The sequence below is a fragment of the Podarcis pityusensis genome, assembly GCF_964106645.2.
Source record: "Podarcis pityusensis genome assembly, chromosome: 2".
Lineage (NCBI taxonomy): Eukaryota > Metazoa > Chordata > Lepidosauria > Squamata > Lacertidae > Podarcis > Podarcis pityusensis.
In genome coordinates this window covers 101,827,032-101,852,852 of record NC_138029.1, presented here as the reverse complement: position 1 = coordinate 101,852,852, position 25,821 = coordinate 101,827,032, and the positions used below count along the sequence as shown (strand labels likewise).

Below are 25,821 nucleotides of genomic sequence, written 5' to 3'. Positions count from 1 at the left end.
GCCTAGTTAAGGAATCAGAGAATCAGAGAATCATAGAACTGTAGAGCTGGAAGAGACCCCAAGGGTCATCTAGACCAACCCCCTGCAATGCAGGAGTCTGAACTAACTCATCCTTGACAGATGGCCATCCAACCTCTGCTTAAATACCTCCAGTGAAGGAGGTTTACTGAAGCCTGTATTTTAAATTCAAAGGGAAGTCTTTCTATGGCGAGACAGAACTCCAATGGAATGGATCTAGAAGTTTCTGCAGGGCCTGCTGCTGAAGGAGGAAATTGCCAGAATGCATATGAATCATACACCAGAACAGTCTCAATGTCATAACCTTGTTTGTTTGTTAATGTTCAAAGCAAGTGTAATCCAGTGTCAACAGCAGTCTTTGGTACATAGTTTAGGGCTAGAGTGGCCCACACTGTGCCTCCAGAAGCTGTGGACTACAACTCCCATCAGCCCTGGCCAGCATGGTCAATGGAGAGAGGCACGATGGGAGATGCAGTCAACATCTGGAGGACCGTCATGTTGGCCACCCCTGGTTTGGGGAGAAAGTCCAAGGCATGCAGATGCCTAGCCACACAGAGCCCATTTGCATTTAGCACCAACTCTGCCCCCTCAACATAGAAAGGGCTACAGCAGCACCTTGGATGAAAGTGTTTTATAGCACTGTCCCTTGTAATGATAAAAAAGCACCATAGACATACAACTTGAGCAAGTGTGCGGCTATTGACATTGTTTGCTGAGGTATGAAAGTGAAAAATGGTCACAGAACTCTCCATAGAAACAGCAGGGAAGGACGGAACAAAGGAAGGACTATTCCAGCAATAAGACTATGGCAGCCATGCCTGTTTTGGAAGTTCAAATATTGGATGAAAAGGAGCTTCTTTTATATAAAGTGCTTTAGAGTCAGATTAGGACTTTAAAAAAACAAAACCCTTTAAATTACATTATATCACCATAATGATATTTGGAGGCTGATTTGCATGAGACGTTGAATCGGGCACACTTATGGTTTCCTATCCAGCCATTATTTTCCACCGTCTTAAACTTACATGGCTGGAGGCAGGGAATTAACTTACACGGGCTTCAAGAGCCCAGGAGAAGGTGGGATGAGTTCCTTCTGTCAACTCACATTCACCCATGCCTACTTTCCAAGCTGCAGTGGTTTTTTGAGAATCAGCACCCATGGGATGCTTGTGAAGAAGCAGAATCTCTGTTGTGGGGAAGTTCACTGTGGAAGAAGGAGGAAACAAAAGACTGCCTAACCCCCTTTGGTGGAACCTGTGAGACAAGGGCAGCTGTAATAAAGGTCTATCTTCCCTTTCCCTCTCCTCTCCACAGTGGGCCTGGGAAATGTACCTAAAAAAATATCTGTGCAACCATTTTATGGCAGCGTTCAGAGGGACAAGGCAAGTGGATAGGCAGCAGCAATGAGGAGCAGAGGGGGAAACTTAAGGAGGTGGTCCTTTTGAGCATCTTGTCCAAGAGTTTCCAAACTATGGATCCAAGACGGATGCTACGTGTTTGATTCTTCGGACAGTGGTGTACGTGAGGAATTCTAAAGTGAGCAACTGTTCTCAGCCATACCTGAATTTCTGAAGATCAGGGGTGGGGAACCTGTGGCTCTCAAAATCGCTGCTGGACTCCAACTTCCATGAGCACAGCTGATCATCAGGGATGATGGGAACTGTAGTCCAATAACATATTGATGGCCACGGGTTCCCCCATCCTGGCAACAGATTGTGTTCATGTAGCTTCTCACACCAACATGGCAACACTGACCTATGGAAACAAAAATGCTCCAGATCTCTATTTTGTTACCCGCTTGTGGCTTTGTGACTGGGAAGGATTTTAGGTATTTTGACAATCTCTTAGGGATGGTTAATGTTGGGGGTTTCCCCCTCCCCCCATCTTTCTGGTGGGTTAAGAAGCATTGCGCAACGAGCTTATGAATATGTCTATGCTGTCCAATCAAAAGGGCTTGGGACAAGTAACACAGAACTTTTAAATCTGCTGTTGTAAGGTTACTCTGAAAGGCAAGAAGCCAGTGTTAAAAGCATCCCCCTTTGGTCTTCATCACTGACATACAACACAGACACTCAGACACACAATTATGCAATATGTTGCTCTTAAAAATATTAGCTATCCTTTGATGGAGCCCAAAGGCAGTATCTTTCTGTGTCACTCTTACTTATTGTTGTGGGTTGTGTTTTTGTTGTTGTTGTTGTTGTTGTTGTTGTTGCTAAAAAGGATGTTCCTTCATCTGAAGTTTGTACTACACAGTTCTAAATATACAGAAAGAGCTACATGGATGACAGCAGCTTAGCACTGGAATTATCCCGTAACTATAGTAGCTTTGTAGGTGGCTTGTTAAGTGTTAAAACAGGAGCTTACAACAGATCTACGAAGACAGAAGGAAAGGTTTTGGAAACAGTCGAATACTTCGACGACTCTCATTTGCTTGCAATGGGTTTCCTTCATAGTGAAGATCAGTATTGTGCAGCACTTGTCATGGGCTAATAAAATGTACAAACTTCATTAACAAGCAGAAAGTGCCTTTTAAAACGAACAGATTTCCTAGCTGATGCTCTTCCTGAATGCCTATTTATTTGGAATGCATCGTTTTGTTTTGTTTTTTAAACACCTTTAAGTGCAGTTTCCTTTTTTAAAAACATGTGCACACGCACCAAGTATTAGCACCTTGACATTAAGGACACTCATTCCGTTCCTATGAAATATCTGTAAAAATGACTAACAAAAAGCAACAACAACAACAGAAGTATGTTATGGCCGTACCGAGCTCCAAGGACCAGTATTCCAGGCGGTATCTCGAAGGCAGTCCTGCATATTGCACTGCTCACGGTCTGGTGGCTTGTCAAGGATTTCGCAGCTCAGATCAGTAAATCTCTCCCCATTGGGATGCTGGCACACAACCAGTCTTGTTCTGGTTCCTCCACCGCATGGCTTTGTACACTGGGGGAAGGAAGGCAGTAGGTGGAGATCACATTAGCATCGGCTAGGTTCATTTATACTTCATGATTGCTACTTTTGTCTTCTTTGATCTGACTCACAGCCAATTTAGATGCTGCTTTCCTTCTGATGTGAGAGACTCAAAACTCTAGACTCCAGGGGAAAAAAATACAAACATACGCCTTATACCAAGCTGGACCCATTGGTCCATCTAGCTCAGTATTGTCTACAGTCCAGTTGTAGACTACAACTCCCATCATCCTTAGCTGGCAAGACCAGTGGTCAGGGATGATGGGAACTGTAGTCCAAAAACAGCTGGAGACCCATGTTTGGGAAACCCTGGTCTACAGTACCTGGCAGTGACTCTTCAGGGTATCAGGCAGGGACTCTTTTCCAGCCCTACCTGAAGATGCTGGGAACTGAACCTGGGACTTTCTGCATGCAAAGTATGTACCATTGAGCTATGATTCTTCTTCATTAAGCAAAAATGAAGGCAGTTAGATCTGTATGTTAAGATGTGTATGAGAGCATCCTGATCTGACTTCAATGTATTGCTACTTTCCACATGCCTTTATTTCCCCCCTGGGACTGTGGATGTGTGAGGGACTCCCACAACCGTACAATCTGGGAAAGAGAAAGCATCAAAATTTGCTCTCATGAGTGAAGTGAATGACACCTTTGTTATTTGTTTCAAAATAAACTGGGGAGCAGGTTCCAGATTAGGTCTTTTTGTGGGTGGGAAGGTAGAGCAGGGAATAATAAGACATATGCATAGTTTCTGGGACTCTTCCCCAATGTTAGAGAGCCATCCCAAAGGAAAACACAAAGGTTGCTAAAATCTGGTTTTATCTATCTACACTTCTTAGTTTTAGGATTGATTCAGGTGCAATGTCTTGGTCTTATGAACTGCTGATTAGAGCGAAAACCAGACTCAACATGTACCAGACTCCCTGCTCTTTGCATACCCAAATCTGGGGCTTCTAGTATGGTTTATTAAACCACAGTTTCCTCTTTTAGCCTAACGGGGAAACTGTGGTTTAATATACCTTTGCAAACCAAGCTATGGAACTGGGATTTTAATTTTACTTCCTGTGAACAGTAAACAGAGATTAAACCAATTTCCCAATTTGGATGCAATGTGAAAAGGTAGCTTTAGCAAAATCTTGGAAACCTTGAATTATGGTGAGAGGACATACGGCTAGGAGGAAGCCCACAGAAGCATGGTTTCCTCCTGGTCTAATAACCATAGTTTACCCAGACGAACAACAGTAAGTCTAAACTATGTCTCAACAGTTCTTTCAGCACTACTGGATAAATAAGTGTTATTATTTCCAACAAGGAAAGGTAAACAAGCAGGATAATTAGAACATCTGGATAACTGATCTTCTGTTGAAACCTATTGGTTTATGCTATTTTGTTGATTTTTTTAAAAAAAGGTTTCAAGGAAATTCAAATACAGCCACATCTTTAAAATCTACAGTCAAGAATGCTTTGCCTTGGGAACAGGTTAGTTAAAAACAACAACAACAACAACCCCAAATGAAGTAGCATTTGCTCACCTCACCCCAGCTGCCATAGGCCCATTGTGGGCAGGGCCCTGATTCACATGATCTTTGCTCATCTGGTTTCATTCTTACATCACAGTTACTGGCAGTGTATCCATTTTCATCCTGGCACACGACAACTCGCCGTTGGAATCCGCCAGCGCATGTACTGGAACACTACAAAACATGTTTTCATATGACTGAGGAGGCTCCACCGAGCTTAGCCCACAACTAACTTAAGTGATATAGCCTAGTAAAGTGAGGAGTCCCAATGGCTATGAAACCTGCAGCCATAATCGAAAAGTCGTCTTCTTGATGGAGCGCCAGTGCCGTTCCTTAAAACTGTAAGATCAGACTCTTGGCATTAAAAATTCAGTTTGAGGTAGCATTAGCACAGCCGCTAAATTTTTTCTCTTTGACATCAAAGGCGTTTTAGGCAGAGAGTATCCTGTCCACTTTTATCAATGTAGGTACTAACGAGGGGAAGTCCAGTGGGAGATTTCAGAGAAGAAACACATTGCCATTGCATTTAAATCAGTGCATTTTGTCTGAGAAGAGACACAGAATGTAGACACAACAGAATTTCTTTTTTTTTTAAAGAGGCAAGTTACTAGTCCCTGTAATGACAAGGACAATCTTGGCAACTTTGCAAAGCCTAAAAAATTAGGACAGTGCGGGAACAGGGCTTCTCAACAATGGGAGGGCAGATGATAGGTTTCTATCATCACCACCACCACCCCATGGTTATTATTCCTTGCCCCTCTAATCCTACTGATTGTGTAACTAGGCCCCTTCAACTCTTCCCTTCCTCGTTGATAATATTTATATATAGTAAAATGCCTTGATGGAGTCTTGGGGTTGTATCCATCCTAGTTCTAGAATAGAATTAATGAACCTAAGTTAGTCCTGCCCATTAACTTCAGTGGGTCTAATCTGACGAGGACTAACATCAGATACAACCCTTAGGAGTGGAGGAGGCTGTAACCCAACTCGCAACGGATTAAGCTACTCACCGCTCCCCATGGGCCAGTTCTCCACTGGCTGCCTCCGTGGACATGCGCACGGCCTTGGTTTCGGTTCACGCTTCCACCCTGGTTGTTCTTTTGGCGATAGTCAGGGTAAGGGAAGGAAGGGATTGGCCTGTTGTACTCAGGGCTGATCTGCTGGCACGAAGGCATGGAGCAATCTTGCTCCGTTGCAGGGACGTCCTCAGCATCGCACTCACTCCTGTCAACCAGCTGGTTGCTGTAATCGATGCAGACGACTTGCCGGGTCACCTTGCCTTGCCCACAGGTTACAGAGCACTGCATCGATAAGAGGGGGAAACAGGGAGATCAACGCCCTTGGCAACGAGGCACAAGTGTTAAGAATCGCAGGACGAAACATATTTACGTAAAACTATTTTTTTTTTATGTATGCGAATCCCATGTGGTTGTTGATTTCACATGATTAGGAATATGGGAAGCTGCCTGATCCCATTCGCTCGTCTAGTTCTCAAGCAGGAACAAGCAGACGGTACACCAGACTTGTCCCCCAGGAAGCAGTGTCACTGCTGTGAGAGTGCAGGATGGTGCAGGTTGGGAGGGGGCACAGTTGGGGTGGTTTGGGGGCACGGGTGGAGATCAATCCAGTACTCCTGCCGCTGGTCCTGGTCCCTCACCATCCTGGCCGTGTAGCAGCTGGGTCTATGGCGGTGGAGGCCCTCCCCACTGCTCACTCCCACTTTCCAAGATGTCCGGCAGAGCTGATACATCTAGCTGGAGATGGCAGGGGCTGATCTCGTGACTTTGTGGCTGCACTGAGCTTCAGCCCCTTCCTTAACTTGTGTCAGCTAGTATAAACTGATCCTCTTAGTCCCCAGCTTTGCTGAACAAAGAAAAGCTCTGCTGCTGCTGCTGCTGCTGCCGCCGCCACTACCAGGGACAGAAACACACTATTATCACTTCTGCTCTGACAACTACTTCTACTGGTTCCCGATTAGGGGAAATTTTGCTGCCTCCATTTGAATAATAATATAATAATAATTTATTATTTATACCCCGCCCATCTGGCTGGGTTTCCCCAGCCACTCTGGGCGGCTTCCAACAAAACACTAAAATACAATCTGTGGGTTAAACCACAGAGCCTAGGACTTGCCAATTAGAAGGTTGGCAGTTCGAATCCCAGCGACGGGGTGAGCTCCCGTTGCTCGGTCCCTGCTCCTGCCAACCTAGCAGTTCGAAAGCACATCAAAGTGCAAGTAGATAAATAGGTACCGCTCTGGCGGGAAGGTAAACGGCGTTTCCATGCACTGCTCTGGTTCGCCAGAAGCGGTACATGACCTGGAAGCTGTATGCCGGCTCTCTTGGCCAATAAAATGAGATGAGCACTGCAACCCCAGAGTCGGCCATGACTGGACCTAATGGTCAGGGCTCCCTTTACCTTTATTAAACATTAAAAGCTTCCCTAATCAGGGCTGCCTTCAGATGTCTTCTAAAAGTTTGGTAGTTATTTTTCTCTTTGACATCTGGTGGGAGGGCGTTCCACAGGGCAGGTGCCACTACTGAGAAGGCCCTCTGCCTGGTTCCCTGTAACTTGGTTTCTCGCAGCGAGGGAACCACCAGAAGCGCTGGACCTCAGTGTCCGGGTTTGAACCAAGCGTTATCTTTAGAAGGCCCGATCAACGATAAATGTTGAATAAGAAACAGGCACCTGGGAGAGACTACCCCTAAACAAGAGGAAGCTGCTTACTGGGCTCCACTCCATGGCCTTCCACTGTCCACACGGTGTCACAGAGCAGGCTTCTGTCGCCGATGGCCTTGGGAGGTGAAAGCAGGCGGCCTCGTCAGCCACAGAACCTTGGTCGTCGCGGCAGCTGACGTATCTCATCCTGGTGCCTTTCCCGCATGTAGTCGAGCACTAGGGAAGATGGACAAGGAGTGACAATGGGGGTTGGAGGGGGGGAAGCAGCTGACCCCTTTATGACAAGAAGGGAAAAAAGCCCCCTGGAGTCGCAGGACTGTGGGGGAGTTTATCAAGGGATCTCCTTGTAATCTACGCTGACCAGTTTTACGTACGGGAGTCCAGGATCCAAATCTCCACTGGGTTCTGTGGCTGCTTTGCTTCGTTTCTGGGCTTCCTGGGCGGAGACGGCATGGCGCTATCTCACAGTCCTATTTTATAGGAAAAAGCAAGCTATCAGCAATTCACAGGGATTTCAGTGTAGTTTAGATGGTTACAGCGATGGAGTGATGGAAGCGGGAGGGGGGGGTTGGAGGGAGGAAAAACCCACCCCATTACATTTGTCATCACATCTTTTGTTTGATACAGATGGCTCATCTTAACCCTAAAGGCAGATTCTCCCTGGGCATCTGCTAAGCTTAGACTATACATGCCTGAAGGCTGTCCCCTCGATTATTTTGCTCTAGCTGCATTCCCTCCCACCAAAAAAATTCCAGCCCTCACAAGCATGCTAATTTACAGAAGCACCCATCATTACTATTAAAATCACTTATATAGCACCAAATTGCCCCATGTCCTGTATAAATCACAAAGGGCTTACAACCCGTGCCACTGGGATGAGGCCCAAAATCAATCTGAAGAGAAGACTGGAATTAGCGGGGACTATTTGGGCGTCACAATAAACCATGATTTAATGTGAAGGGAATGTCCCTCCCCTCAAGGTCACATGCTTCCCCTCCTCTCCGCCAGCGTACTCATGAGGAGATCAGAATCTTTCGCTTCCAAAGTCAATTAAACGCATGTTAGTATTACATCTAAACCGAGGATTGTGGCTAATCTTAACGATGGTTTGTTAAAAACAAGCCAGCTTTGTAAATCATGTTTGTTGTTATTGCTGCTTTTTACTGCTTTGACGACGGCTTGTTTCGAAGAAATCGGATTGACTACACTTTGACAAGTTCAGACCAAAGGACAAGCTGCTTCTGGGCTCCTCCTTGTGGCCATGGCGGAGGAGGAGTGGGGCACATGAGCCCAGGTGGGGAGAAAAAGGTTGGTTCCTGAAATGATGCTCTGAACCTGACAAATTAAGTGCTGGCAAATAAATAGAAGGGCTCAGAGAGGAAAGTTTTAGATGAGGGATAGGAAACCTGTGCCCCCCACCCAATATTATAGGACTCCAGTTTCTATCGGTTTCAGCCAGAATGTCAGGTGTGGTGGGAGTTGCAGTCTAAGAATATCCCTGCTCTCCACTCCTGCTTTAGAGAGCAGCTGAGGTTTGGTTAAAATGCAGTTTTTGAGCAGGGCCCTGGAGGTACTGAGGAAGAGAAATTGGCAAAAGCATCCTGCAAGGAAGAGGCGCAGCAAGGGAGCGAGACGAAGGAACTAAAGAACAATTCTGCCCAAAAAGGCTGGGGCAATCCGGTCAGATAGGCAGAGTACTACTACCAATAATAATAACCTGCAGGAATACTGTATGGTTGGACAGTACTACTCAGTTCCTTCTGCAAGTGAAGGACCCCCTACACAGTCAAAAACCCACCCTCCAGGTGAAAAGCTAGCATACCAGAAAGAAGGCTAGACTGGTGACTGGGAGTGGCTGCCGAGACCACATAACACTGGTCCTGAAAGACCTACATTGGCTCCCAGTACATTTCCGAGCACAATTCAAAGTGTTGGTGCTGACCTTTAAAGCCCTAAATGGCCTCGGCCTAGTATACCTGAAGGAGCATCTCTACTCCCATTGTTCAGGCCAGACACTGTGGTCCAGCTCCGAGGGCCTTCTGGCGGTTCCCTCACTGTGAGAAGCAAGTTACAGGCAACCAGGCAGAGGGCCTTCTCGGTAGTGGCACCCACCCTGTGGAACGCCCTCCTATCAGATGTCAAGGAAATAAACAACTATCTGACTTTTTGAAGACATCTGAAGGCAGCCCTGTTTAGGGAAGTTTTTAATGACTGGTGTTTTAACGTATTTTTAGTATTTTGTTGGAAGCCGCCCAGAGTGGCTGGGGTATAAATAAATTAACATTATTATTATTATTATTATTATTATTATTATTATTAGGGTAAGCTGAAATCCTTGCCCCTAACATGCTCATTTTTCATTGGGAGCCAATGCTTGCGAAAGCATGCCACCATGGACCATACTTCTCCATGACCCCTCCATCACACCACGTATGTTTCAATCATTTCCCAGCAAGCTTAATCCACCCCCTCCCAATCAAGGCAACGTCAGTGGCTGCATGCCCTTCCACTTTTCTTGACTGACAACACACTGCACCCACCCCTTTCACCCTGATATATATATATTTTAATGGAGATTCTTGTGTGGCTGCCACATCAACGCACTTACCTGTACATCTGTTGGCTTCGTAGCAGCATTGCACTCGTTGTCATCTACCACGGACACGTAGGCACCAACCACGCATTTCACCGCTCTCATCTGATAGCCCTGCCCACATGTCGCAGTGCACTGTGGGGAAGGAAAGAAAGCTGTGGGGATAGCCATACTGCAAGCAAGCCTAAGGATGCGAGAAGGCAGCTTCCATTGAATCAGGCCAAAAGCCAATCTGGTCCAGCATCCTGTTCTCACAGCAGCCAACTGAACACCTATAGCAGGAGGAACGTGCTTTTGTGCTTGCCAAAAGATGGGAACTATAGTTTTGGTGAGGACACAGGGAACCCTAGCCTGCCTCTCCAAACTATAGTTTCCCACAGAGAGGGAATTAACATCAAACCAGTTCAAATATATGCCCTGTGTCCCAGGCTTCATAATGCACCTGCCTTACTTCTAAATGCATTAAAAAGAGGCAAGGAAGTTCAAAGCACCTAACTTCTTTGGCCAAATCCAGAGTGATTTAAAATATAAAAAAGAGCCCTTTCTCCTTCTTCAGTCGCTTCCATTTAAAATTAGGTCAAACGGTTAAAATGCACTGCTTCCGCTGGAATCTTCCATGCTTCATTTATTCCCTTCAAATATACATGTGCAAGTTTTTAAATCATTTACCATACTGTGGATTACGAGCCTCGCATAATCTCTGTCACATTTCTTTACCGATTGACTCCTGCAACAACCTTAATAGAACACGATCATGACAGGAAGGCATGACCGGCTGAAGAGAAGTTTGTGTGGTCTGGACAGGTTTATTCATTTACTGGTTTTGAAAGTATAATTAGATGAGAGCTGTTGCTGCACTGGAGATGGCAAATGAAGTCTCTCTGACAGATTGCTTGGAAGTTCTCATTCTGTGTATGATGTATTGTTAAAAACGAAAAGGTCAACACGAAAAGTTGTGTCCGTGTGGGTTGTTTTTTTTAAAAGGATCTTTAAAGCCAACTCTAAAGCAGAATTTATCAAAACCTGCCTTTCCTTTCCAGTGCTTATTCTTAGCTAAATTACTTGCTTTTGGGATCACAGCTGCATGGCAGAGCAATGGACTTTCAGCAGTGGCCCACAAGGAGGGGTGGAGCTTCAGTGAGGGTTTCCAGGGAGGTCTGAGGTAGCAGGGAGGTTGGTGCGGTGCAAGCACACCGGTGGTTCTGCAGACGCACCTGCACCATGCCATCCTACCCGCCACTTCACCCCTCTCTCCCCACCAGTAAGAAGCACTGGCACGCCTTTTGGGAAATGAGTGCTGCTGCTCTGTGCCACCACTACTGTATGCTTTGCATGTACAGTGGTACCTCAGGTTAAGTACTTAATTTGTTCCGGAGGTCCATACTTAACCTGAAACTGTCCTTAACCTGAAGCACCACTTTAGCTAATGGGGCCTCCTGCTGCCGCTGCACCGCCGGAGCACGATTTCAGTGTACAGTGGTACCTCGGGTTACATACGCTTCAGGTTACATACTCCGCTAACCCAGAAATAGTGCTTCAGGTTAAGAACTTTGCTTCAGGATGAGAACAGAAATCATGCTCTGGCGGCGTGGCGGCAGCAGGAGGCCCCATTAGCTAAAGTGGTGCTTCAGGTTAAGAACAGTTTCAGGTTAAGTACGGACCTCCGGAATGAATTAAGTACTTAACCCGAGGTACCACTGTATAGGGATCCTTGCCAACTGGTATCCAAGCTGGGAACCACCTCTCCCTGAGAGCACATTAAGTGGTGGACTGCAAGTCTGCACTAACAACGCTGGTCTAAAATACCCACAGTCTGATTCAGCAGGAGGCATGAGTTCTTTGGAAGTCCAAGAACACTTTATTATTATGGTCAGCAAGCGAGCTAAGGCCAAGAGCCTCCATTTCTGTGATAAACATAAGACGGCAATGGACGTAAATATTTAAAGAGAAGGCGCAGCACTTCAACAGCGGCATGAGGCTGGCTCCCCTCTGGTTTACATTATGAGTAATTGTGGTGGAGCAGTTTGGATGCCGGGCTAGATGTGGCTCCAAATCACCGCTCGCTGGGTCACTCACTCTTGTTCCTTGCTTAACCTAGGGCAATTGTGAAGGTAAAATGGGAACTGGAGCCATGAACGTTGCCTTGAACTCCCCCAAGGAAAAGCAGGATATAAATGAAATAACTCAGTAAGCTCAAAGTCTTGTTCCTCCTCCTGGAGGCTCCCAGATGTAAAAAAATGCAAAAGCCCACCCAAAGAAACATTCATCGGTTTATATGTACAACACCTGATTTTAAAGAAACATAAATGTTTCCAAAGCAACTGCAAAAGTGGTCCAGAGATGGAAGGGAGGAATCTGGGTGAGGCCCGGGAAGTTATCCAATGGGAAGTTAACCAGCCACGTTGGTTGTCCCGGAAAGTTAACCAGTTGGGTGTCCCAGGAAGTTAACCAGCCACGTTGCTCTACGAATATTATATCTGTGTTCATCCATAGGCTATTTGTCCAAGTAACAAAAAGTTGCATTCTGCAGCTGCACCTGTGGCTCCACCTGTACCACTGGAAGCCTTGAGCCTCTCTTTTGGGTGCTGGGACAGAAGTCATGACAAAGAGCCTGCATTTTTTTAAAACACCACCCCAAAACAACATCTGCTGGAGTCCATGAAAAGCCCCACAGCAGTAAAAATGAGAAGAATGGCTTCAAATACCTGGCCCCAGGGTCCTACTTGCCATGCGGCACACTCCTGTTGCTGACAACTTTGCACAGAAACTGGTTTGCTCTCAGGATGGCAAAGCCTGTCATTCAATTGGTCTCCTCCAAACTGGCACCAGATCTGGCGGTGTTTGTGCCCTTTCCCGCAGGTTACCAAGCACTAAAGGAAGGAAACGGCAAGCTTTAGGCATGCATAAGCAGCTGCTCATCCAAAGCCAGTGCAACAATCACTGAAAAGCTAAGTAAGATTGGTAAGGTTTTTATGCAGTTGCCCCTGGGACATTGGAACTGAAGGACAGCAAACTCTGGCCTCTGCTAATACCGAGGGGCCGAGGGAGCTGGTGTTTGTCCACAGAGGGCTTTAGGGGACCAAGGAAGAACTGCCAAATATGCAGGACTGGTTGCAGAATGGATGGACCTGCAGCACAGGGAGGACACACCCATACTTCCACTTGTCCCATGCCTAGAAAGCATGGTTCCGAGTGGTTTCCCCTTGTCCCTTTCCCAGGAAAAGCGCACTCTTTAGCTGTTTGCGCTAAAGAGCAGTTTTTCCCGGAGCAAAGCAGTGGAACGTGTCTCTGTCCTCCACAGCCACTCCCAGAACTTGATAGCAGTCTCCCTTCACAAACCCACAACTGCACTGCCTTCATCCTAAATAGACAACCATTCCAGTTAGTTGTGACTTCAATGGGATTAAAGCCTCTCCCACATGTCAAAATGGAAGGTGGGTCACTTCCAGATCTCACCCCTGCTTTAGTCCCATTGAAATCATGACTAACTTGTATCATTGAGTTAAAAGCCTGATTAACTTGGTCTGGATTTAACCTGATATAGCACTGCAGTTCTAACACCAAGGAAAACCCCTTTTCTGCTGCCCTTCAATGAGCAGGCAGAGGATTTTCCTGCCTCCTGCCCTTTTCTCCTCCTTGCTGCCTTTCAAACAACAGGCAGTGGCTGATCTCTGATCTTAGCGCTGTAGTCTGACACCAATAATATCAGATAGAAGCTTATCTTATTGCAATGGTGCTTAGCTCCAAGATTATGGATAAGAGATTTTTTATCTCCGATTTTAGAGCTTATATTGGAGATAACAGGTCTCTGTAACTCATGTTTCACAACTGTTAGCAGTGGTTTGCCCAAAATGGCCCCACAGACTAAATTCAGAGGTCTCACAGCCCTAATTAGGCCCATGGGCCAGAAGTTTCTCAATGCGGGACTAAAGTGCAACTACTTTAGGCTATAATCCTCAGCACTTACCTGGCACTAAGTCTCACTGAAGACATGTATAGGGTCACGTTTGCAATCCAACTCAATATATTTTTTTTGTCTGTGAGTGCAAATATTGATCGCACAAACCTTGAAAACCAGAAAGGTCCACAAGATATGACGTTTTAGTTGGACCTGCAAACATGTAACACAAAATGGCTTGCCACATGCAGCAGCTACCATTCAGGAAAAGGTTCAATGGGCTTCCCACTGGGTTTCAGATTCTAAGGCATTATCTCTAGGTGGTGAGGGATAATTCCAACCTGGAATTAAGGATTGCAACTTGACTACCGTCCCTCACTAATCAAGGAGGAGGGTGTGAGCAAAGTAAATCTCAGACTTGCTGAGAAGGAAAGGAAAAGTGAGAAAGCAGCATGCACACCTTTTCCTAATGATGGTGCCAAACTGATTCGGGGTGCTTCTGACATTACTGCACTGCAGCTTTCCCGTGATCAAAATCTACCGTGCTGTTTACACCTTTAAAGCAATAAGCTCCTTACTTCTGACCAATCACCGGTCTTCCACTGCGGGCACGAGAGTTCGTTGCATCGCTGCACGGTCACCTTCTCCTGCTGGCTGCATTTACTGTCCTCCAGGACGTCGTTGAAGGTGTTCATGCAGACAGCTCGGCGCCTCTTTGTGCCAGCCCCACAGCTCTTGGAGCACTTGAAGGAAGAAAAGCAGAGTCAGCAGACAGCAGCAGAAAGGCCCACTCCCCGCTTGCCTCAGGTCAGGAGTGATGAGCTGCCATTCATCAGGGAGTGCCAGGAGGTAGTTCAGAAAAAACGAGGTAGGAATCTCATTTCAGAAAATCCTATCTATAATGAATAGTTCTCCCCTAATTTTAAGCAACTGGAGGAATGTTCTTAAGTTTGGTCTTCAAAAGGTTTTATCTCAGGGGTAGGCAACCTAAGGCCCAGGGGCTGGATGCAGCCCAATCACCTTCTAAATCCAGCCCACAGACGGTCCAGGAATCAGTGTGTTTTTACATGAGTAGAAGGTGTCCTTTTATTTAAAATGCATCTCTGGGTTATTTGTGGGGCCTGCTGGTGTTTTTACATGAGTAGAATGTGTGCTTTTATTTAAAATGCATCTCTGGGTTATTTGTGGGGCATAGGAATTCGCTCATTATTATTTTTCAAAATATAGTCCGGCCCACCACATGGTCTGAGGGATGGTGGACCGACCCCCTGCTGAAAAAGGTTGCTGACCCGTTTTATCCATTCTAGGAAGTGGTGAAAATGATGAGCCCCTTTCACTTCTGTACACTGTATGTAACCTAACAAACTTACAATATTACATTATTGCTATTTGGCTTGCTAGCTTCCAGTTGACTAACAATATGTTTAAAATCAAAAACATTTCGTCATTAACAGAGTTGTGCAAACACACACACATACCAGCAGCCACAAGAATGTTTAGCAGCACACTGGCAACAAAATAACACCATCTCAGTTCATCAAAAGCCAGGGGTGAGGGGTGGGGAGTAAGTCTTTACCTGGTGCCAAAAAAGATGTCAGTTTGGGAGCCAGGCGGACTGCACTGGAGAGAGCGTTCCACAGACAGGGAACCACAACTGAGAAGGCCCTGTTCTTTTCATATGTGTCTCTCTCTGTGTGTATACACACACACAATACAAAGCATCAGTGGGAAGGAGCCACAGTAAGTGGCAGCACTTACTTCTGTCCAGGCAGAATAGCGCCACCCCCCAGTGTTACATTCCGCTGAACATTTTTCTCTGGAGCTTGGCTTGGGGATGCCGCTGCAGTACCGGTCATCGAATTTCTCGATTTTCCCTTCCAGCTTGCTGTACTTTGTGCAGGATATCTCCAGTGTCTGGTACCCCAATCCGCACTGAGCAGTGCATTCGCTCTTTCTCGCAACGTGCCACCTAGGGACAACCAAGAGCACCGTGTTAGAAAAAACACTGACAAGACAGTGACAAAGGAGCCTGAAACAGAGAAGAGAAGCAGAAATATAGGAAGCTGCCTAACACCCAGGTCAGACGGGTCCACGCAGCTCAGTATTTCCTTGGCACTGACTGGCAGCAGCTCTCCAAGGTTTCAGTCACGTAACATTCCCAGCCCTACCTGGAAATTCAATTCCTGCAGAGGGCTGGGCTAGATGAAACTCAGGGTTCTTTCCAACATTACAGTTCTGTGATTCTATGAGATGTCACGATTTGAACCTGGGCCCTTCTGCATGCAAGCAGACGCTCTCCCACTGAGCCTCAACCAAAGAAGACTTACAGTCCAATCTTAAACATGACTATATTCTCAAAAAGCAAAAAATCCTATATGAAGCTGCAGACTAATTGTCCATATAGCCTGGTACTGCCTGCTCTGACTGCCAGTGGCTCTTGGGGGACTTAGGTGGAGACCTTTCACATCACCTGCTACCTGAACTTTTCGCTAAATGGAAATGCCAGAGTCTGAGGCTGGAACCTTCTGCACGCAAACCACGTGCTTTTTACCACTAATCTATAGAACCTCACTGAACTTCCTTTAGACCTTGGATTTTTTAATAGGTGTTTTGAGCTTAGGACAGACACGGGGAACCTCAGACCTAGGGGCCAAATGCAGCCCTCCAGGCCTCTCTGCCTAGCTGTTGGAACTCTCCCAAAGTCACAGCCTTCGACAGTCTTGTCTCACCCCTCCTGGAGCGTTTCTGCCTGACTAGAATGTGCCCTTGCGCTCTTTTAACACCTCTTGTTTGCCTGGATTAGAGGGAAGAGAGGGGTGCGCATAGAAAATAGTCTACCATGCAAAATTTACATATCTTGTTCCACCCACTTTTGCCAGTCTCCATCCACCACTGACATATAGGCCCTGAATATTGTTCAGAAGGGAATGTGCCCCTCAGGCTGGGAAAGATTCCCACCTCAGGCCTTGGTAATTGCCTGCTCCAGGAGCAAGCAACCATTTTTTCCCATTGAGGGCTATGTTCCCTCTTTCCCCCCTTATTTTTACTTAAACAGTATTTTATCAAGACCTTTCATAACATATTACAATTTTTAAAAACCCTGAACAAAAGCAAAGGAAGAAGAAGAAAGGAAGAATGCAAAGTCCTCTTTTGCAGGTAAATCTTAACCTGTCCCACACAGAGAGAGGCGAGCCCTTCCAGCTCTCACCTGGCAGCTTCCCTTTCTTCTCCTAGCCTCCCACCCTGAGAGAGCATCCCTCCCCTGCCCATCACACACAGGGTCCTTCATCCATCACCTTCAACTGCATATTAACCTGCCCTTAAGCCTGAGTAAAGGTAAAGGTAAATCACACACAGGGTCCTTCATCCATCACCTTCAACTGCATATTAACCTGCCCTTAAGCCTGAGTAAAGGTAAAGGTAAAGGTACACCATTAGGTCCAGTCACGGATGACTCTGGGGTTGCGCGCTCATCTCGCTCTATAGGCCGAGGGAGCCGGCGTTTGTCTGCAGACAGCTTCCGGGTCATGTGGCCAGCATGACTAAGCCGCTTCTGGCAAACCAGAGAGGTGCACAGAAACGCTGTTTACCTTCCTGCTGGAGTGGTACCTATTTATCTACTTGCACTTGACATGCTTTCGAACTGCTAGGTGGGCAGGAGCTGGGACCAAACAATGGGAGCTCACCCTGTCGCGAGGATTCGAACCGCCAACCTTCTGATCAGCAAGCCCTAGGCTCTGTGGTTTAGACCACAGCGCCACCCGCGTCCCCTTTAAGCCTGAGTAGGGGACCACAAAATACAAAAGAACGAGCAGAGCAAAAACACAGACAAAGTGTTTGACACAGTGGGACAAGGTTTTGAACCATGGAACTGCTTCACATTGCAGCCTCTCTAGTGAGGAGCTGGTGTTTTACAGACACATGGAGAGAACAACCTTAGTGCTGTAATCTCACAATCCTCGGGAAGGAGCCTAAAGAGCACACAAACAACGAAGAGTGCCAGGAGCCACCGGACATTGCCCCTGGAAGTGTGGCAGTCACGAAGTTTGGAAGCTTTTGCTAGCTTCCTCTCCTTGGCAAAACCAGAGCATGGCATGCAATGCTCCAGCGGAAGGAACACTCTGACACCACGGGGAGCAGCCACTACAGGCCTCTACGCTGCCATCTGCAACACATTCGGAAACATTTTAACGCCCCCCCCCAGCTGCAAGTGCAGAACACAGAGGAAGGTGGGGCTGCTTTTCACTGGAAGATGCTCCTTAAAGAACAGAACTTTCCACGAAATAAGGAACAGACTTGGTGTAACTGTTGCTGTTGGATGGACAAGACTTTTTTCCATCAACAGGCTCTCGTGTCCACTGCATTAACAAGTTAAGTAGCTGGCAGACAGAACTGTGTAAGGAGAGAATGGAATCAAACACTCCAGAGTAGAGTAAATCTCACAATGCTATTTTAAGGGCTTGTTTTCCCTCTGCCAGGACTGGGCCAGCTCCTCCGGCAGTAGCACTCCTGAATGGAGTATGCTATAGGGGTGACTTACTTAACTTAAGCTGGCAACCCAGCCAGATGGGCAGGTAATAATGATGATGATAATGATGAAGATGATGATAATAATAATGTTCTGCCCATTTCCTATACCAAGGATATCTCTGCCCAAGACAAGTGTCCTGAGCAGGTGTAGCAATGCTGTCCTGCACTGGCTTTTAAAGAAGGTTAGTAAACTTGCAATAACAAGTTTCTTTAAAACAACAACCAAAGAATACATAGCAGAATTTTAATCTCTTAAAAGATCTGGTTGTGCTTGTTCTAGAATGAATGCACATTCAGCAATTTACTATCTGGGTGGACCATTATGAAGGGAGGGCACGTGACAAGGAAGAGGAGTGAATGCAGATGCGTTCATGCTAACACAATGCTTTAAAAGGCATCCCCTAAGTCTTCCCCAAAGCCAAAACGTGTGTGTGTGTGTGTGTGAGAGAGAGAGAGAGAGAGAGAGATCTGCCAAGGACAAGCGCCAGAAAAAAAAAGGGACTGTCCCATGACAAATAGGGATTTTTTCGAGTGTATGCAATTCTGGTTGCCAGATGGATGCAGAACTAAGGGAGAGAAAAAATGGAGAGGGGAGCGAAACAGAGAAAGACTGTTGTCATTTGTTTTGTGGCACTTAAGTATTCTGAAACCGGAGGAATCATTTGTGTTCTATGGGACTATGATGCTCTGAAAGAAAAAAAGAGAATAAACACAGTGGAGGTTGGTTCATTAGAGTGAATGGGCAATTGCTCCACCAACTTAAGTCTTTCCCCAGTCAGGCTACACCTGCCTTCCTACAACCAATCCAGGGGGTGACCCTAGCTGTCAGCTTCCTCTTCCTTAGTCTCTGTTTTGTTGCCGGAGGATGGGGTCCAAACTATAATGAGTTGGCCTTGCCTGTCATTGGCTCTGGCGCCACCTACTGTTGGCCTCCCTTGCCTTCTGCCCTACCAGTCTCAATGGGCTACAGCCTCCTGGGAGCAAGTGCTCTCTCCCCGTCTAAAATAGGGACAGTTATTATCCTTTCAGAGAACAGGCTACCTGACAACTCTCAGCAACAGGAAATGCATTTTCGCACACATTTTTGTGTGGGAGGATTGCACTGCAAAATCTGGAGAATGCCAAATTTCGAAAGCTAGTTATGTGTCAGCTTGCGCACTGTTTCAAGAAGTATGGATTTTTCCCTCTTCCCTGCTCAGGCAAGGGCAGCAGAAACGGACTCTCCAGAAACCAAGGAAAACCTCAACATTGCACACTTTGATTTTTAGCAAAAATCCGCCATGAAAACACAGATGTTAGGAAAGGCCTAATATATATGATGCACCGTATGTACAGACTATCTTTGGGGCAGCAGTAGGGGAGAGGGGTGCCGATACCTTAATTCACAGTTTGTATTACACAACTCAGTTACTGGATCCGGCTGGGGAATCCGATCACATCTTTGGTCAGATACCGTGAGCTGGTCGGATTCTCGGGTGCAAACAAGTTTCCTTTTCCGTTCCCCTAAAATAGAAAAGCATAGTTTTATGAGGCCTATAGAAAGAGATACATACCCCTTATTTCTCAAAACTTCACTTCTCGTCTTCCACAAACTGGTTTACATGTCATTGCATCAGGCTGCACACAGGCCTCACTTCAACGAAGCCCTATATATAGTTTTTTATATATGTGTGCAAATTGTCTCTCGAAAGCCTCCTCCCTGTTTGTGGGCAGAGAAATTGGGAGGACCAGGTTTGGGGGAACGATGCTCTCCATTACCAATGACAGCAAGCACCACTGCTCCCCCCCCCCCCGCCTTGGTTAGGAAGGGAAGTGAGCGCAGGAGCAACTATGTTGGCAGCCAGGACATCATTTTACATGCTCCACAATGTGTCTGTTCTGCATAACTGCTGGTGGTGTGTGTGTGCAGGGAGGACAGGAGGATGGCAGCTGTAGAGAATATCCAGAGAAATATTCTATTACATCTGTGGTCTTTTCTTTGGTTGTGGTGGGTGAGGATAATGAAAACCTCAGACATTTTCTCAGAAAGATGTCTGACAAACTTTGGTTCAGCTGTAGTTTTAACTCCTCATTCTTTTTGTCCCTTGTTAGGGCATCACATTACTCCTTTCCTGTGTCCTTTACGTTACTGGACCACGACTCTCATAATCCATCTGCACTGGCCATGAATGGGAGCTGAAATCCAACAACATCTGGCATGACATAGGTTCTCCACCCCTGCTGAAATGTAGGACAATGGCTTCAAGACTTATTTTGGTTGTTAAAGACTGAGTGTATTGGAGACCTTGATTTCTGCCTTGGTGGCTATCCGAACTCAAATGCTGCCTTCAATAAGCAGGATTCTGTGTACAGTACTATGCTTTGAGGCTTGGTTAATGACAAAGAGAGGCCTGGGTATGACAGGCCTTACTTTGTTAAGATAGATCCTGTTCCACATCCCATTAAGGCCAAAATGGCCAATCTGTAATAGTGAATGGTTGCACCAATGCTGGAGTTTCTGCCTAGTGAAGGAAATGGAAAAGAATGCTTCGGTCAGTGTCCATAATTCATTCTACTTGCTGTGTATACATTTGTGACATCTAGTTATCCTGACTACCAAGATTTAGATCTTTCATTCTCAGTAAACTGCAGGCCGTTTTGTTTATGCATCCTGAGCCCAGGGGTATTCAGTACTCTTCCCAGGATGCAGCTGCTGTGTACCTGGCTGTGAAAAGAGGATTCAGCTAATGGCTGATTCTGCTAGGCCAGAAGAGGTTGGGGTGACTTTGCTTGGTATCCTGGGAAGAACTTGTGCTTCCAGCTAAAGAGGAACAGCCAGAACCTGTGAAAAAGCACTGTCGAAAATATAATAACCAGGGGAGTAGACTTTTCTATGAGCAAGTCCAATTTGTGGTGCTGGCAATGAATTTACAGCCTTCAAGATGGGGTTTAGAGAACCACAATGCTGGAAAAGGCAAGTAGGCTATCAAGACAAGCAGGGTCCTTCACAATTCAACAAGTGTTTCTTTGCCAAATTGTTTGCAGCCTTGCTGAGCTGCTCATTAGCAGTTCTTTCAATACAGGCACTTACCCTCCCCTCCAATGCCACTCACCAAGGAAGCAGGATTTCTGACTTCACAGTGAGAGCCAGAGTGGTCCAGGAAATAGAGTACTAGTCTTGCATGGGAAACTTGTCATGGACTCATTGCATGGCTCTGGGCAAGTCGCTATCTCTCAGTTTCAGTTTCCTAGCTGAAAAACTAGACTAATGAAGACTTTCTTATCTGGAGCTTTCAGGGCCAGAACTGAGCACTCTGGGTTGTGAGTTATCCGAACTGAAGCCTGGTACCTGTCTCTAGCAGGAACATGGCTCTGGACTAGCTCTGCCAACCCAGGCTGGCCTCTTGGGCAGGAAGTGCTGTAAAAGGCCTCCTGCAGGGGCTTGGATCTCTCCTGAGTGACGAGGTTTTCCTGGCTCTTTTTCTGCATGATCCTCAGTTCTGACTTGCTGCCCTTTGCTTCCCCAGCTTTGGATCATTTCTCACAGTTGCCTAAGGCTCAGCCTTGACACCTCCTCAAAGGGTTTTTCTATACACTGGGGCAGAGGGGGAACCTCTGGACCACCGAATGTGTGCTGAACTTCAACTCCTATCATCCCTGGCCTTTGGCCGTGCTTGCTAGGGCTTATGGGAGTTGTAGTTTAGCAAACATCTAGAGGGCCAAAGGTTCCCCACTCTTGCTGTGCAGGTTCAATCTCTGTCATCTGTAGGTAGGTCTGGGGAAGACCCCTTTCTGAATCCCTTGGAGAGCCACTGCCAGTAACTATATGAATTTGCAAATTAGAATCATGGGATCATAGAGTTGAAAGTGACCATGAGGTCACAAACAAAGCAAGAATCTTTTGCCCAACATGGGGCTCAAACCCACAACCCTGAGATTAGGAGAATCACACTCTACCCACTGAGCTATCCAAGTGCTATCTAAATTAATTGTAGGGGCAGGGGGAATTCATTCATTTAAAAACATTTCTAAACCTTTAAAGATCAGTAGGAAGTATGCACAAATACAACATAGGTTCATACCGTAGTGAAACCTATGATGGCTATGGGCAGTAGTTGCATTGTTCAGATGTTGTAGGAGTTGGGACTGATTCATACATCATTTGGGATGTTGTTCAAGGAGAAGCAACTCATTCCTGCTCCTGCTTTCACTTCTTCCACCCCACTCTTACGATCAACTGTGTAGTCTCCAATATCAGAACAGTCTGCATGATGCTCTAAAGACAGGTGGACACCAGGATGCACTAAACACGTTCCGTTCCATACGCTTCACTTAGCAGCCCGAGCTGCCTTTGGACAGCGCCTTCCAAAAGGGGGCTCAGATTTCTGCAAGCAAAACTGCAGTGTCTACTTGCACACACTTAACAATTTACGCTATGGCTTCGCCTTGAGCAGGGCAAGATAAGAAGCCACCTGCCAGCAGAATGGTCAGCCATTAGTCTGTGGAGGAAGCAGGAAATCTGAAGCGTTAAGGAGGGGCCTCAGCATTATCACGTGACTTGCAGATAGTATGCATCATTCCACTATGACAGTTCTCGGAAAACAAAACGCTTGAATTTTATCAGAAGCTAAAAGCAGACATGAGAAGCAGAGTTGTCATCACCACCAGAATCGAAGATAAAGCATTAAATACAGAAGATGATGGTGATAATGATAATGATGATGATTTTTTAAAATAAAAAACCCCCTAAGACCACATACCTTGGCATAGTTTACTGCAGTGCTGCCAAGGGCCATAGATATTCCAATAAAACTGCTGAGGTTTATCTTCAATGGGGATATTGAATGTGTATCGAACATCAGGGTTATATAAATTACCCACTGATAAAACCTAAGAGGGAGGAAAAAAGCATAAGGTGAAAAGAATTATCTCAGCTATTACAATTTAGAAGAACCGTATTTATGAGGTTTTCATTTTAAAGCAAGATGTTTCTAACCTGAAGAACTATTTCTTGGTCAATACGGTATGTAGAATTGATCCTTTCAACGGGGGTGTCTGAGCCACTGTATTCTATCACCGCATTTCCAACTTTGATTTCCTTCTTAAACATGCTGACAACGTAGTCTCCGTTTAATATGAAGCCTTCGTTACTTGACAATGCTGTGCAGATAGAAACAACAACAAGCAGGGAGACAGAATCAGTGTAATCTGCTTGCCTAGATAAGAAAGGACGTTATTTGAAAGCCATCTGATTTACATAATGCTCAAAATGAACTCGGGGATGTCTATCTCCAGAAGCAACCAAGACAGAACAAGACTGGGAGGGAACCAGAGACCGCCTGCACTGATTTATGTACTCCTTATTCATTTTGTTCCCTTTATTGCTTCTGTCTCACTGTCCCTTCCTGACAGAAGCCCAAAGCAGCCAGCAGCAAAACCAAAAGCAACTAGATTAATACAAAAGCATCAGGCTGTCAATATAATGAAACACTGGCAGACAGGAAAACATAAACCAAGTCAAACTCAAATTCAAGTTGAATTCCTTGCAGCGCTGGTGTCCCCATGCTCCCATTCTTGACCTCATTTGTACAATGATGGGAGCTGCTTCTCCATGTTGTGATCCCACTGTGTGTGTGTGTGTGTCTAGTTCTCCCACTACTGCAGCCTAACCCTGACAGCTTTCCACCTTGGCAATACAGCCCAAAGTCCAAAAAGGCTTCCCTACTACCCCTGAACAATGACTTGGAAAATCAGCACAAATCCACCAAATAGTTGGAAATCCAGGAATAATTAGCCCCTACTAAAGGCTGTTCTTCAGGTAAGCAACAGTAGAGACCAATTCAGTCAGTCACTGGAACTCAGGCAAGGCAATGGTGATTGCATCATACTTTTTTTTTGGCTGCTGCAACCGAGTAGTTGTCAAAGGGTTGGTGTGGGCACCGGCTGGCCCTGTTTGTTAAGGAGCTACTGAAGACCCTGAATGCAAGATGCAGATGCTGCAACGCTGCACTGCAGGGGCACAGCATAGCACTTGCACATGCTCTGCTTGGAAAGATTCCATGTTTGATCCCCTGCATCTCCAGCCAGGGTTGCAGCTCAGTGGTATAAGGAAGAACCCTGGCTCAGCGGTAGAGCAGCCACTTTGCATTCAGAAGGTTCTATGTTCAATCCCAAGCTCCTCCCAAGTTGGGATGGGAGAAAGTCCTGTCAGAAACCCTGGAGAGCTGCTGCATAGGCAATGCGGAGCTAGATGATCAATTGTTTGACTCTGCACAAGGCAGCTGTCTGTGTTGCAAGCTCTAAAGTAAGAGGTTTTCTGTATCAATACTGTGAAGGACATGCATCTCAAGCTTGGAGAGAGGGAGTTATTAAAAAAAAAAAAGACAATTCTGGAATGGTGCAAATTTGAAAGGGTGCAAATATGGAGGGATATGTGAAGCTCCTCACAGTGAAGTCAGGAGAACCAGCAACCATAAACAGGTGCCTGATTCCTCCTGCACGTTCCTGCCGGACCCTGATACCAGACGTGGCATGATTGGCTACAGCCCTCACACTTCCAAGTGGTGGGTGCTGTAGAAACACCTGTCTCAGGAAGAGGAAGACCAGAAGCAGCAGAAGAGGAAGTGTGATGACAAAGGTGAAAGTTTTTCAGGGGTCCTTTACCTTTTATCTTACTCTATCCAAATACTGGGACGCGGGTGGCGCTGTAGGTTAAACCACAGAGCCTAGGGCTTGCCGATCAGAAGGTCGGCAGTTCGAATCCCCGCAACGGGGTGAGCTCCCGTTGCTCGGTCACTGCTCCTGCCAACCTAGCAGTTCGAAAGCACATCAAAGTGCAAGTAGATAAATAGGTACCGCTCCGGCGGGAAGGTAAACGGCGTTTCCGTGCGCTGCTCTGGTTCGCCAGAAGCAACATAGTCATGCTGGCCACATGTCCCGGAAGCTCTAAGCCGGCTCGCTTGGCCAGTAAAGTGAGATGAGCGCCACAACCCCAGAGTCAGCCACGACTGGACCTAATGGTCAGGGGTCCCTTTACCTTTACCCAAATACTGCATTTTAAGGAATGCAACAGAGGCATCCGTTCAGCCTGTTTTTCAAATTTCCCTGGGTTGTGCTTGCTTCAGATTCAAATACATGTATCAAATATACACAAATCAGCAAACATGCACGTGCTCATGTACAAAATCTGGAGTCTACAAGCATGCAGCATACCAAAACCCAAGACACAAATGCTCATGGACACAAATGTCTATATTCTCTAACATCAACCCAACCTTTGACACAACCAGTACACACTTCAACATACTCCCTAATGCAAACGTGAACAGCCCACACCTGTATCAGTTCATTCTCTATTATCTTCCTACATAGAACACACTTGTAGGATGGAAGTTAACTCCACCACACAACACCTTGATTTAGTTGTAAAGAAATACTAAAACAAGAGGATCTAGCTAAAACATCTAAAGCTGACCATCCAAATGGGAGATTCGGAGGTGTTTGGCCAGCACCGTATTTTGCGTTTTGCTTCATGCCAAACATGAGCAACACACAAAAATGTCAAAAAGCTTAAAAGTCTAAAAGCTTTCTCTAAAAGGGACGGTTTCCTGAAAACAGCAGTCTGCTGCACAAAT

At 46.1% G+C, this 25,821-nt stretch overlaps 1 protein-coding gene across 5 annotated transcripts in view; it reads right to left on the bottom strand.

Moving 5' to 3' along the window:
* The window catches only part of ADAMTS9 (ADAM metallopeptidase with thrombospondin type 1 motif 9), a 140,967-nt gene that overhangs the window by 57,236 nt on the left and 57,910 nt on the right, over positions 1–25,821 (bottom strand). For all 5 annotated transcript variants that reach the window (XM_080995586.1, XM_080995584.1, XM_080995582.1 and 2 more), the window contains 12 exons: positions 23,184–23,347; positions 22,948–23,077; positions 19,585–19,711; positions 15,437–15,647; positions 14,257–14,421; positions 12,486–12,650; positions 9,796–9,915; positions 7,562–7,657; positions 7,236–7,403; positions 5,519–5,809; positions 4,521–4,682; positions 2,788–2,964 (listed from right to left, as the gene is read on the bottom strand). In XM_080995586.1, the coding sequence (XP_080851712.1) occupies positions 2,788–2,964; positions 4,521–4,682; positions 5,519–5,809; positions 7,236–7,403; positions 7,562–7,657; positions 9,796–9,915; positions 12,486–12,650; positions 14,257–14,421; positions 15,437–15,647; positions 19,585–19,711; positions 22,948–23,077; positions 23,184–23,347 (1,976 nt within the window). The remainder of the gene's footprint in view (positions 1–2,787; positions 2,965–4,520; positions 4,683–5,518; positions 5,810–7,235; positions 7,404–7,561; positions 7,658–9,795; positions 9,916–12,485; positions 12,651–14,256; positions 14,422–15,436; positions 15,648–19,584; positions 19,712–22,947; positions 23,078–23,183; positions 23,348–25,821) is intronic.